Below are 13830 nucleotides of genomic sequence, written 5' to 3'. Positions count from 1 at the left end.
TTTCCTGTTTTACTGCAGGCAGTAAAAGTTGGAGCCAAAACCTGCTGGACACTTTTATATAGAAAACACTAAAACGGCAAACAAGCGCTGATCACGAACATGGGTGAAAGGAAAGTAAAGTAAAGTAAAGGAAAGGAAAGGAAAGGAAAGGAAAGGAAAGGAAAGGAAAAAAAAGGAAAGGAAAGATGAAAAATCATATATATTTCAAATAATACAAGCCTTTATCAGCTTTCCTGCAGTAATGGAAGTAAATGAAGCCTTGAAAGTTAGTGCAAACAATTCCTACAGGTGTCCCAACTTCTGTTGATGACTAACAAACCCTGTCTGCACAAAGGCAGTGTTGGAGCAAACTGTTAGTACACTCATTACAGAATTATTTGGACATTACTGTGCTGCCGAAACCCCATCGAGTTTGGGATGAACTGGACAGAATGGTGAAAGCAAAGCAACCTAAGTGCAACACATTTTTGTGAACTTCCAAACGTTTAATTGTAGAACGAATAAAGTCACAAGTGTCTAAGGTCACAAGTGTGTTCAGCTGCTGAATGAGTCAAAATTTAAGCTATATATATATATATAAATATGCGTGTGTGCATACACCACATTCATTGGGCCTGCTGCAGCAAAAGCATGTTTTAGAATAAATACTTATAGTCACTCTGTAAGAATACACTAAAATGCTGAATAAATTTACACGCAGCATCACATCAGATGATTACAATCCGAAGCATATATGCACTAAACTTCAGATATACTGTTTCTCCAGTGACTGTGTCCAGTGAGGTCTGGGGAGAGGTTGAGTCGTCTCTCCAGGACTACACACAGAAAAGGGAAAGTTTTGTTCAAACAGACCTCATAACATTGACATTTAGTTACAAAACTGAACAATGTTAAATGTAAAACCAATGCATGGACATGATTCACATGGTGAATCATGACTTAGTTAGTTAGTTAGTTAGTTAGTTAGTTAGTTAGTTAGTTTCTTTGTTTCTTTGTTAGTGACTTGCAGTGATGTTCCTCTTGATGATCCTGGTGCTCACATTTGAGAGGTAATGTGAGCCCAAACAGGACATGTTTAGCTGAAGTTAGTGCAGCTCTGAGGAGAGAGACCTCTGCTGTCAACACCCAGCTGAGGAACCTGAACTCCCACGCATTCACACACATACAGCATACAGTAACCTTGTTATAATAACAGGCCTTATGGAAGTTATCCTCTTGCTGTAATTATCTTACACATTACACTAAAAGTGAAGCAGGGGCGCTTTTAAAAATAATGTCATGAATAGTTTTTATTCATCAATTTACTTCATATAAAGTGCAGTAACTACCGCCTCAGTAGGCTACACTTGTGCAGAGTTTTCAAGGTACTTGCCAGGTAGGTAGTATCTTGGAGAAGTTGGCACAGTTCTTCTGTGGATTTAAACTGTCTCAGTGTCTCCTCATTTAATCCAAGACTGACTCCACGATGTTTGAGATCAGGGCTCTGTGGACGCCATACCATCTGTTGTAGGACTCCTTGTTTTTTTGTCACTAAAAACAGTTCTTTATGACTCTGGATGTATGTTTGGGCTCCTTGTAACACTGCAGAATTAATTTGGGACAGACTAGACACCTCCCTGATAGTTAGCCTACTGCATGATGGATACAAATCTGAACGTGAACAGTGGCTTAAACGTTTGCTCAAAACTGTATATGAGCCAAGTCATTTCGAGAAATGTTTAAAAAAAAAAAATGTTGCTGCATTTTTAGTAGTGTCAGAATCGCTGAGAAGACAATCACGTGGAGAAACAGCTAAAATGCTCCAACACAGCAACAGGTGTGGTATTGCCGCACTGTTTGTCCTTGCCCGGATGCCATCGGATAGCCGCCTCCCACTATCAACACTCAACTGTCAGAGACAACTTCTGCATTTACTGCGCTGCACAGATTTGAATACATAAAAATGCCTTAGCTCGGTGTTTCTGCCGTGACAGTGACACACAGTTATCAGGATTCACTCAGAGTTGCCGCACCACACATCTCTGCGACTTTCTCTCGAGTTCAAACTGACAGTTGGTAAGTTTAGTTAGCCTCTTTAGCAGCGGTAGCATTGTACTAGCCTACCTCTGTTTACTAGCTTTACCATCGTGTATAGCGACAACACAAGACGTCTCTGCTTTATTTCAAAGAAGGTAAACGTGCCGTATGTTAGCAGCAAGAAAGTTTGAGTTGTTTATTTTTCACTCGGTGAGAGCGCACGCATGTCTGTCATGGTAGCTAATCTGTGAGTCTGTGTGAACGTTGAAAGCTTTAGAGTGATTAACTCATTGGGTTTATGTGATTTCCACAGATACAGAAATAGATCAGTGATGTTTGGCTAAGCTTTTTTCATAAGGCCAGCACGTAACAATTGCAAAACTCTCCAATAGTTTTGCTGGGTATTGAGTCGTTGGGACGTGTCAGCAGTGCCCATACAGATCATGAAACAATCAAACATCAAACAATCATGAAGAGAAACTCGCTCCCGCTCCCAGAGAAACCACTGGAAACTAAAATGGCACTCAGTAGCGCACATACCTCCGCCAAGGCCAAACATTTCTACACATGTCCTTTGTAGAAAGGACATGTGTGTTTACGTCAAGATCCATAGATTATTTCCTGGGAAACGGACGAAAATATCGAAAACAATTTTAAGTAAAGTCATGGGAAAAAAATCCTAGTTCTGACTCTTTAACCGCATCGACACCAAAATTAAATGGGTTACTCCCAGGACCATGGCCCATTCCTACAAATTGGTTCAGTACATTTAGTGTAATTTCAGTCTTAATTTATTTTACATTTCAAACCTAATATCAAGTCAAGTAATGAAGAGTATATTTACTGTGATGTTTTGGCAACCAGGTGCCACAACAAGCACCTGAGGTCAGATGAGCCAAAGAGGTGTCAAAATCGGACAGTGGATTCACTTGTTTCCTGCAGACTGGCAAATTGTTCTGAATGAACAGAAGACAAACGGTTGAAAAAATGTTAATGAAGATGCCTTCACTGTCCAGTGGAATGGAGAGTCTGAAGTAATGGAGAACACAGAGGAGAGGTAAACACACACACACACACACACACACACACACACACACACACTCTCTTTAGAGCTGTTCCTGTCCTGTTTATAGCTGCTGAGTAACATGTTTCCACTGTAAACATGTTGAATATTAAACTAAGATGCCCTTCAAATTATGTGTCCCTTAGGTGTGTCCCTTAGGTATGACCCAGACTCGATGTGAGATTAGATCAACCAGTGGCTCAATCTAACAGTCAGTTAAACTTAAATTATTGTAAATAGCAACTTTGATACTGTGAGATTCGTTCAAAGTGCTTTACGAGTGATTGATTAGAGTTGTTGATTAATGTTTGTTAGTTTTATATTTCAATGTTAAAAATGATTAGACTCAGTCAGTCTAATCATTTTTAACATTTTAACAGCGACAAAAATCCACTCTGTCAGTCAAGCTTACTAAATATATTTTATCAATTACTGATTTTTTTTATTTTTTATTTTAAACTTCAAGGAAAAATTATTTTCTTGATACGTCATATTTGCTAACTTGTTTTACTATGTGTAAAAGTCAGACTGACATCAGAGGAGTGCCTGGCCAGTATAGCATCTCTACATTGCAGTTCTTTAGTATATTTGTGTCTGCTGATGCTGGACTGGAATTTAATCTAACTGTCAGGGAGATTGTGTCATTAAACCTCAACACAGGAATGAGAAAAAATCTCAATACTAGGAATTTCAGGTGGTTTCTGGGCCTTGTTGGTTGTTGCCATATTCAGAATTTAGTCCTGGTGTTCAGCTGGTTTGGGTTTGGACACTGTGTTTAGGCTGAGATCTAGTCTAGTCTAAATTCAAGACCCAATTCAGGCTATAATAGTAATACATCTGTGTGTTGTATTGCAGCCCTGCATATGAGCAGGACCCCACGCCTCCAGAACGAGGACTTCTCCACATCTGGCAGTCAGCGGGCCCCAGTGAGCAGCTCTCTCCAGAGAGAGTGCTGCTTTCCAGGCCTGTTCTGCACGCCACCGTGGGAGAACACCATGGACTCCTGCTGACACAGGGTGAGTGTGTTTTTGTAGTGAAGGCTTACACTGTTTCATGGTTCACATTTCACTTAAAAATTCTAGTTGAATTTTTCCAAAAGGCAACATGAGATTGTGAATAGGGTATATTTTTTAAACTAAAATCTTTGGTCTACTAAAACAGCATGGCCATCTGAAACAATGTGGTGAATATGAACCGTATGTTTTTGAACAGGTGATGTTGAATTATTTAGTGCATATTGTAATGTGGTATTCAGATACAGCACTGTAATGATTATCATGATATTTTTTCCATATTGCACCATTTGTATTGGAAAGGGCAACTTTTCTTCTGTGTCTGTATTTGTTCAAACCAAGTTGCTACTATGGAGCTGTGGTGGTTATATCATTATATCTTTTATCTTTAGCGGGCAACCCCATAACTGCGTGGTTAGGGCGCATACCATGTGGGCACAAATGCTCTTAGCAGGCGAGTCCCCAGTTTGACTGTAGGCCGGCATGTCATTCCCCTTCTCTCTGTCCCATTTTGTGTCACTCTTCACTGTCCTATCGAATGATAACTGCATAAAATAGCCCAAAAAAAATCATTACATCTTCAAAAATAAAAGTCGTACCATAATCTTATAACAATACACACTTTTTTTTCCCCTGGTGCGACCATACCATACATTAGAAACTCTCTAATTACAAAATTAGCCATTTCTACTCAGTTGCTATTGTCTTCCAGGTGGTCAGGTGTATTCATTCGGGGAGCTGCTGTGGAGGGATCTGAGTATCCCAGCATCTGCTCCGCTGCTGGAGGTGTCTCTCCTGGGGAAGACAGTGGTCCGTGTGGCTGCCGGCGGCTTCCACTGTGGAGCGCTGACGGAGCAGGGCCACATCTACATGTGGGGGGAGAACACTGCAGGACAGTGTGGGCTGACTGACAGGAGCACAGTCACAAACATCACAGGTTGGTCAACACCGTATTAACACCTCACTTCTAGTTTTTTTGTCTGTGCTAAAATGTAAGTTTTCCTTGCACTTGGGTATTATTCAATTTGTTCATCAGTTAGGTAATGTGTCATTCAAGGGAGTATAATGCTGTATGAAGGTGTTGTGGTGCCCTGTTGCTACAGTTTAAGTTTGAGGTACTTGGTCTTGTCAAAAAGATGTTAGTATGTGTCAAAGCAACATAAGCTATCTAAAAACCACACAAACTCTGATTGGTCTGGTCAGGCTACTGTATGTTTTCTCCTACAAGTTCCTGGTGTCGGTAAAGGTTGCTGATAGTAACGTAGATTATAAAAGCATCAAAAGCTGGTTTCTTAAGTTTTGGTATAAAAACCCTGCATACAGCATTTAGACCCCGTATGTGTATGTGTGTGACACACGCCTTGTGTTAGTTTCAGAGCCGTGCCTGGTCAGTGTCGTGGACAGTGAGGTTGTTCCTCAAGCAGTGGTTCGGATTGTGGATCTGGCCTGTGGACGGGAGCACAGCCTGGCTCTGTCATCCCAGAATGAGCTGTGGGCCTGGGGCAGTGGCTGCCAGCTTGGCCTGGTCACAAACAATTTCCCTGTATGGAGACCGCAGAAGGTAAGTTTGTGTAAAGTCAATGTATTTCAGCATTCAAGACTGACCTCAGCTGTCAAAAAGTCAGACTAAAAACCTCAAAAACTCAACCCTGTCATACATATTGAGTTTATTTATTCATGTAAGTTTATTTCATTTAGTTTGACCCATATTTATAGATTTTGTTTGGTTGAGCATACATGCTGTCAACTCTGTCAAATATTCAATCATCGAACACTGAATGTATGTATTGTTTGATGGTGAATTGATGATGTTTCTGTGTGTGTGTGTGCATGTGAGCACTTTACAAAATCGTATATTCAACCAAATCATCAAATTTGTGTTATTTTACAGGTGGAGCACTTGGCTGGCAGACATGTAATTCAGGTAGTTTTTCTTCCTAATATCTTCATTGCCACATTTAAATGATAAAAATACTAAGTTCTAATTCCACACATACCAGCTCTATTTATTTCTTGCAGGTGGCCTGTGGTGCCTACCATAGCCTGGCCCTTGTTCGCAGTTTACCTCCTCAGAACTACAATACCCAGAACTGCCCTGAGAAGAGGGAACGGGGCCAGTCACCTCACTACTCAGTGACAGAGAGGGAGGAGCTGGTAACAGTTGATGACGCTCACTACTGTCCACTGGGGGTGGAGCTGTCGGAAGCCTTAACAGGCGAGGTAAATATAGTAATAATAAGAAGAAATTAAAGAAATTTGGTGATGACTAATACATTAAAAAAAATGGATATGATGGAAATGGTGTGGAAAATAGTGCAGAAATTGTTGCTACACATTAAGTACAGTCTCAACAACCAGAAAGCCATACAATTACAGAATCTAGAGGATGTGAAAATGTTAGAGGATGAATTATAAACCAGCCATTCTTGTGTTCTGGTACCATGGGATCTTTGATGTACAAAGATTTGTCAGCAGCTATAACACTACATCATACTGTTTCCCTTCTGCCAATATCTATGCTCTTTTTAGCAGTGCAGCTGTTTCAGCACTGGTTAATACCCCTGTCTGGTTTACATTCCCAGACCTCTCCCAGGAGACGAGGCCCCAGACGAAGGCTCCAACCTGGGGGAAGGTCAGCTGGCAGCAGCCCTGGCTCTGGAGCTGGTTCATGCCCATTTTTTGAAGACCGCAAATATACCACTAAACAGTACAGTATTATATAACACAAGTCTCTCTTTTTTTTTTTATCCCTTGATTTTTAACATCTTTGCATTCAGTGTTTTTCTCTCTCTGTTTTCTCTCTTCTCTTTCTTTCCCTTTCCTTCAGGAAGAATTTCCCAGTTAGTGCCAGTATCGAGCCTGACGGGCTCAACACTGACCATATGACTCAGACAGATGGCAGCCCAAAGTCCTACTCACTGTCAGGCTGGAGGGCCAATAAGAACTCCACTTTCCCTGATGAGACGGAGCTCCAGAGCCTCCTCCAGAAACTCTCTGGCCACACATTAGAGACACAACACACCACTGGGCCTGGGGATAGTGATTCACTGAGCAGTCACACTTCAGGTTTGTTATGCATCTGTTCCTTTTATCTTTCGAGACCATTTGTTTATTTGTTCTTTAATTTATTTTCTCATGCTTCTTTGTTTTCCACTGTTTTGGTCCATTGTTTTGCTTTTCTTGATTTTTCATTTATTCAATCTTTGCATAAATGTGTTTCATTGTTTGTATTTTTACTTTGTGTGTAACTTTGTCTTCCTCTTCCTCCATCTTTCTCTCCAGACGACAGCTGTGTTTCCTCAACTACTTCCACGGATCTGTACACCTCCAGTTACAAAGATGAATCGTCAGTTAAGAGTCAAACCACCAAGTATGAGTTTTCTTGACAGTGAAGCACTCTGTTTGGTCAAGAATGTTTAGGAACACTGTCAGTCTTTTATAGTGATAATGTGTTGAGACAATACATTCCAGAAGTATAATTATAAAAGATATCTTGATATAAAAGATATTTGAAGAATTTAGGTTGCGCAATTACTATGTTCAATTACATACTTCATATATGTCAAGAATCCATGACTCAAATCCACTGAAACAACAGAATATTTTTTGTGGCTCTTTGAATACAGGTGATTCACTTCACTTCTATCTGAAACCACACAATGAAAAAGGGGAGAGAATGAGTCAAGGGAATGAGGGAATAGAGGAATTTTTAGCAACGCAGATACACACCCTGAATTCTGGTGCTTTATCTACATACCAAAGACTCTCACCTACAATGTATTTGCAACCTGATCTTCTTTCCTTTAGTAACAGTGGAGTGTCTGGGCCGTACTCCTCCTCCCCTGTGTGTTTGGAAGAAGTTCGGCTTCATCTGGAGGCAGAGAAGAAGGAACTTCAGGGGCAGAAGAGCTCCAGTCTTACAAATATAAACCAGAAGGCAAAAACAGCCGCAAACAGGAGACGCTCACTGCCTGGAACACCCACCCATGGTAGGAATGGTTGGGTGTGAACAACTTGACCATACTTTTGGGAAATAGGCTTATTTACTTTCTTGCGGAGAGTTAGATAAGAAGGTTGATACCCTGAGCTTGAAGTATGGAACCAGGAGACTGTTAACTTAGCATAAAGACTGGAAGAAGCCTTTCACTAGGAAACATTTAAAGTATGTTACTCCCTGTAAAATGATCACTTGTAGCTATTTTACATTTCTGTTACAACATGCTAATTAGTAAGTAAATTAAAATAGTCTAACTAGCTTTATACAGAGCCAACCGTCTAGCCCTGCCTCCAGTCTTTGTGCTAAGCTAAGCTAACTGTCTCCTGGCTTCATATTAAGAATACTGATCTGAGAGGTATCAATCTTCTCATCTAACTCTCAGCAAGAAGGCAAACAATCATATTCCTAAGATGTTTAACTATTCCTTTAAGTTGAGGCTGCAGCCTCCGAGCTGGAACTGTCAGCTACAGCAACAAGAAAACTGTAAAACCAAATGCTCAGAAACACTGTGAATTTCAACGTCATATTGACTTTGGACTGTTTACATAATTGTGATTTTGTCAGTAGATCTACTCTTTCACATCAGTATATGTTTTTACATCAAAATGCAGAATGCATCACCACACACTGTGCAAATGCACTTCTCATACATTATCTGCTACCAGTAGCATCACTGACACTCATTCCTCTTTGAAGTTCCAGCCTTGCTAACAAGGAAGAAGAATATAAATGTGTTTGTCTTTCACTTTGACGCACTGAATAACAATGGGTTCTCCTGATAAGTAAGTCAAGATGATAGCATGGGCATGATCATGTGATAAACTTGTTGTTATCTAGAGATAACAATATCTGCTTTCTTGAGATAACACAATAATTAACTTGTTATCAGGAGAAAAGTATTCAGCATGAAAAACTTTTTCTGGCTTGCGAGGAGTTTCGGGAGTGTCAGAATGAAACTCTGTGACCAGTCAACACAAACCTGAAAACCATTCAGCATGTGGACTTCTTTCGGAAGTCTTTTTGTATTTATTAGAAACTGGATAGCCTTTGTTTACCTGTGTGGCTTGACAAAAGTGTTTATAACAACTGAAACAGAGTGGATCTCCTGCTTTCCTCTATTGTTATCATTGATTTGATTTCCTGTTCTGTGCCCACTGACCTCACCTTGACTGCTTCAGCCAGCTCACTGCTGGCTATTTTGGAGAGAAATGGATTTACGAGTTTTTTCCAGAGGAGTTCAGAGTCATTAGGGTGTGTTCATACCAAACCTGTTGGATGCGGTTTACATGTGTTTGCCCATGTGGTACAGTTTATTTAGGCTGGTGAGAACATCGTAGTTGGAACTCTGTTGCAGTTTATGATGAGAACATAAGACTTACCAGCTACAGAGTTACATTATACAGATGAAGAGCATTTGAAGTCATGGCTCAGTTGTTTGAAGCAACAATTTTGCCAGGATTTTACCATTGCATCATGTGTTTTTTTTTCAGGATCTCCACGGCGACGGCGGCATTGTGCCTGCAGGCCATCCTCTGCTGGTCGGACCCAGGCAGCAGCACCAGAGGAGGCAGGAGACGGGTTGCCGTCTCTGGAGACAGAAGTGTGGAGCTGGGGCCGTGGGTCTGAGGGGCAGCTAGGCCATGGAGATCAGCTTGCTAGGTGTGAACACACAAACACATAATAGAAATATAATAAAAACATAATGTATTCTGTCTTGCATAATGTTGTTATACACTAAAACAGAAAAACATTCAAAGAAAATAGTGTGATATAAACTGGTGGCAACAGTTTCTTCTGTGTACTCAATGTGAACATCCTATGCATTTATAGTTATGTTAAGCACTTTGGATAAATCACTTCATAATAGAATAGATTGTAAATTTAAGTAAATTGTATTTTTCTAATGGTGAATGTGCTCTGGCTAAACTCTCCTCTTTTTATAATGAGAATCACAATGAAATAGTCTGTTTGTAACACTTACATTTGTAAACATTTTACCTGATTCAAAAACATATGCAAACTTATTGCAAGGATATAGAAATAGTGTTCGAAGGTATCATAAGCATCTTATTAAATAATACTAATAATAATAGTAAGTAATAAGAATTAAGAATAATTTGTAGTAGTCAGATATTAAGTATTATGATAGTGTTGTTTTGTGATTAAATACTGTAATTAATGACGTTACCGATAAATGTGCTTTGACTTGCAAAGTCATGCGAAAGAAATTATATCCACAGGACTAGACTTAAGCTTGTATCTTTGTGTCTGTCTCTGTCTCTGTCTGTGTGTGTGTGTGTGTGTGTGTGTGTGTGTGTGTGTGTGTGTGTGTGTGTGTGTGTGTGTGTGTGTTTCCAGACTCCAGCCTCTGTGTATTAAGTCTCTGACAGGCGAGGAAGTGATCAAAGTTGCTGCAGGGTCACACCATTCATTAGCACTGAGTGCTCAGTGCCAGGTAACAGACACACAGCGTAGCATGCACACACACGATTGTACTTGTATAGGTGAACACTCCATTTACACACCAAAATTTTGTCATCCAAGTCAAATCGGTACTTACAAACAGGAGATCACGAGCACACCCACACTCACACACAATATGACTGCCCTTGTGTCTTGCAGGTGTACTCATGGGGCAGCAACATGTGTGGACAGCTTGGTCATGTCAACAGTCCTGTCACTGTTCCTCAACAGGCGAAGGTAGAACAATCTGTCAGGCAGTCATGTGTGTTCTTTAATTCATTTGGTCATTCACATTCAATGTGTCTGTTTCACTCAAATGCATATTTATACATTCAGTATTTACTGACATCAGTCATTTTTACTCTCAATCAAATAAAATGACTGAAACGATGTTAAATATAAAACATCAGTGCTAACATTCAGAAGCTTTCGATGATACTGTAAAACATTCTCAACAGCATACAAATATGAATGCAACAATCCTGTAAACATCCTAATAGCACACTATGTTTTGTGTCTTGTGGGCCACCGTAGCTGTCTGACGGTCTCCGGGTTTGGGACGTGTCAGCAGGTCAGAGCCACTCCCTTCTCCTAGCTGACGGAGACTGTGTCCAGCCAATACTTTTGTACTGCGGCCAGCGTCAAGATCCATTGTCAGCGCAGAGTGAGAGGTCACAGCAGAATCAAAGGTCATGCCAGAGGTCACCCAACAGGGCGGAGAGTTATACAGTCAGACCCACCCTGCTGCCTTTGTGCATGGAGGTTTGTAGGTCGTTTTTTATGTTTATTTTTAGAGGGCTAATTATATAGCATGGACCAGTGCCATGTTCCACAGCATTTAATAGCCCTAAGCTAATTTGCAGTGCCTGTCCCTAGATGGGCCTTTATACAAATACACAAAAGTCAACAAGGATACAGTAAAATAACCAGTATTCAACAGGACTGAAACTTTAAGTGAGGAAGATGATGGGTGTAACTGCACCACTGGGCTGTATCTATTTTTATTTTACATGTTGGAAATAGGTGATTATGGTTAAGGTGCACATAGAACTTTTATGTGTGGTACTTGCAGGAAATTTTCATCAGACAAAAGACCCATAAACATCACACTCACACGGGTTAACTGACCATTAACTGTTAACCAACAAAATTGAAATTTACTATTTACAAAAGAGCCATTAAAACAATGCCAATACACAGTGGTGTAAGTGGAGTGATCCGGAGTGTCTAAACATAGAGCGAGACAGACAGGCACACACAGACACACACACACACATAGACACACACACACACACACACACACATAGACACACACACACAAATGCGGGAGACAAAGACCTCCCAGCAGATCATCATACAAGGCGATGGTTCTTTTAACTTAATTGTTGTAAAAGAGGCAACATCCTGCTAAAATTCATAAATTCCTGAGTTGATTATAAAGATCAGCTCTACATATGATTTAAAAAACAGCAGAGGAGCAGAATTGCTTGTTGGCCGGTGCAGAGAAATGCACTTCTTTTGTGAACAGCCAGGTTACTGCTCAGGCAACACAGAGACGAACTGGCATTAAACCTCACGATAAAAACAGCTTGTCTACTTGTTTTTATGTCGACAGTGTTAATTGTTAATTTGGTACATAGTCTATTAACTGCAAGAACCGCTCAAATGGTACTGATGTCCCAGGATATTTTAACTGTTTAACTGACAGTATTAATCAGTCAGAATTCTTATGAACAACTCTCCATCACACAGGGACAGCAGTTATATTCAGTGGCCATGTTGTTGGTGTATACTGTCGATTTAGATGGTGAGTGGTGTGGAAAAAGAAACAAGCCCAGGGCAATTTTTTACACTAATGTTACTGCTTTCTTAGTGTGGGCAGAGATAGACGTTCAGCCCACATACTTAACCCCAATTTATCTGCACCAAACCCTCACCTAACTCATCCTGTCTGTAAACTCAATGTGAACTTAACAAAAACATCATCATGCTGTTCATGTGTTAATGACATTAGTTTCCTCTGTGCCTGTGTGTGTAGATGGGTTATATTAGCAGTGTGTACAGTGGCGGTCAGAGCTGTGCGGTGTTGGCAGACCAGAACATCATGGGCTTCATCTCAGCTATCCACGAGCTGGCCTCCAGAGAGAGACACTTCTACTGCTGGTTGAGCAGCGTCAGGAAGCTCCTCCTTACCCCGCTACGTAACAGAGGTGGGACATTCTCTGTGCTGACTCCTCCTTTGCTGATTAGCACTAGTTTCTGTGGTGCATCTACTCTGCATCTCCACCTCTGACGCCCTTACTGGTCTTGGGTTTTGAATGTGGGGATTTGAATATGTTAAATGTAAATGAAATCATGAAATGGCAGCAAATGCAAAGGACTGTGCACAAAATACAAGAATTTTTTCTGTGAAATAACACATGCATGATGTGTATGTGTATTCTCCTCCTCAGAGGGTGTGTGCCCGTCATTAGGTGAGCCTTGCACTCATCTCTTCTTCTCTCTCTGTGAGAGTTTTGTTCGTCTGAGCGTTCTGATTGGTCAACACTCCACGTCACTCAGCTACTTCCTGCATGATGTGCAGGGCCGGGATGTCACCTCCTTTCCACTACTGACACACACCGAGCACTTCCTGGACATTTATAAAGAGTAAGGTTCACCTTTTTGTCTCAGCATAAAAAATCCACACTGTATTTTTCTCCCAGAATACAGCAAGTTCAGCGCAGACATCAGACAAATGAAGTCAGCTGTTATGCTTGATTAATTTGATACAATTCATTAAGTGAAATAAAGTAAATGGATTTAAAAAAAGTAGATAAATGTTTTTAATTCATTTTCTGTCACAGGTTATTTTAGAGGATATATTTATTATTATTTATTATATTGATTATATAGTTGGGTCAGGATCTGTCTCTGCTTTATATCTCTGATAGAAAAGTGTGAGTTTTGGTTTGATTCATCCAATGTTCCAGGCATCTTCTGTTAATTTAATAATTTGGTTTACTCTGGTCAGAAATCTCAGTGTGTCTTGGGGGCTAAATTTGAGATATAACCATACATGAATGTTCTTTTTTATATTAATAATTAGTGGGTAACAGTCTGCACTGGTTGGTGTTTTTCTTTGGATGTTTGATATGGACCTGTGGAATTCTGCATGCAGGGCCTTTATGGGATGCTTGCCCCATCTAGTGATCCCTTTTTAATTTGCTAGTGGCTATTGCTAAAAGGCGTTTTTTCTATTTTTTTTCTTGGACTAATATTTCTAACTTTTCACTTTC

General features: G+C 40.3%; 1 protein-coding gene across 5 annotated transcripts in view; it reads left to right on the top strand.

Moving 5' to 3' along the window:
* Nucleotides 1–1876: 1876 nt before the first annotated feature.
* Nucleotides 1877–13830, top strand: part of LOC111652399 (alsin-like) — a 30026-nt gene continuing 18072 nt past the window's right edge. For 3 of the 5 annotated variants that reach the window (XM_087173007.1, XM_087173006.1, XM_023402653.2), the window contains exons 1-17: nt 1877–2055; nt 2881–3073; nt 3935–4095; nt 4805–5029; nt 5463–5653; nt 5984–6016; nt 6112–6312; nt 6675–6799; nt 6920–7158; nt 7375–7462; nt 7900–8081; nt 9580–9748; nt 10448–10544; nt 10712–10789; nt 11087–11314; nt 12591–12762; nt 13006–13201. In XM_087173007.1, coding sequence (XP_087029133.1) covers nt 3054–3073; nt 3935–4095; nt 4805–5029; nt 5463–5653; nt 5984–6016; nt 6112–6312; nt 6675–6799; nt 6920–7158; nt 7375–7462; nt 7900–8081; nt 9580–9748; nt 10448–10544; nt 10712–10789; nt 11087–11314; nt 12591–12762; nt 13006–13201 — 2405 coding nt within the window. In that variant the 5' untranslated portion in view covers nt 1877–2055; nt 2881–3053. Of the gene's footprint in view, nt 2172–2880; nt 3074–3934; nt 4096–4804; nt 5030–5462; nt 5654–5983; nt 6017–6111; nt 6313–6674; nt 6800–6919; nt 7159–7374; nt 7463–7899; nt 8082–9579; nt 9749–10447; nt 10545–10711; nt 10790–11086; nt 11315–12590; nt 12763–13005; nt 13202–13830 lie in introns of all 5 variants that reach the window. The other 2 variants (XM_087173008.1, XM_087173005.1) reach the window with 2 other exon arrangements.

The sequence above is a fragment of the Seriola lalandi genome, unplaced genomic scaffold (genome assembly GCF_002814215.2).
Source record: "Seriola lalandi dorsalis isolate HSWRI2012SDOR001 ecotype SW California unplaced genomic scaffold, Sedor1 jcf7180002053973, whole genome shotgun sequence".
NCBI lineage: Eukaryota > Metazoa > Chordata > Actinopteri > Carangiformes > Carangidae > Seriola > Seriola lalandi.
This window is presented reverse-complemented; position numbering and strand designations above follow the sequence as displayed.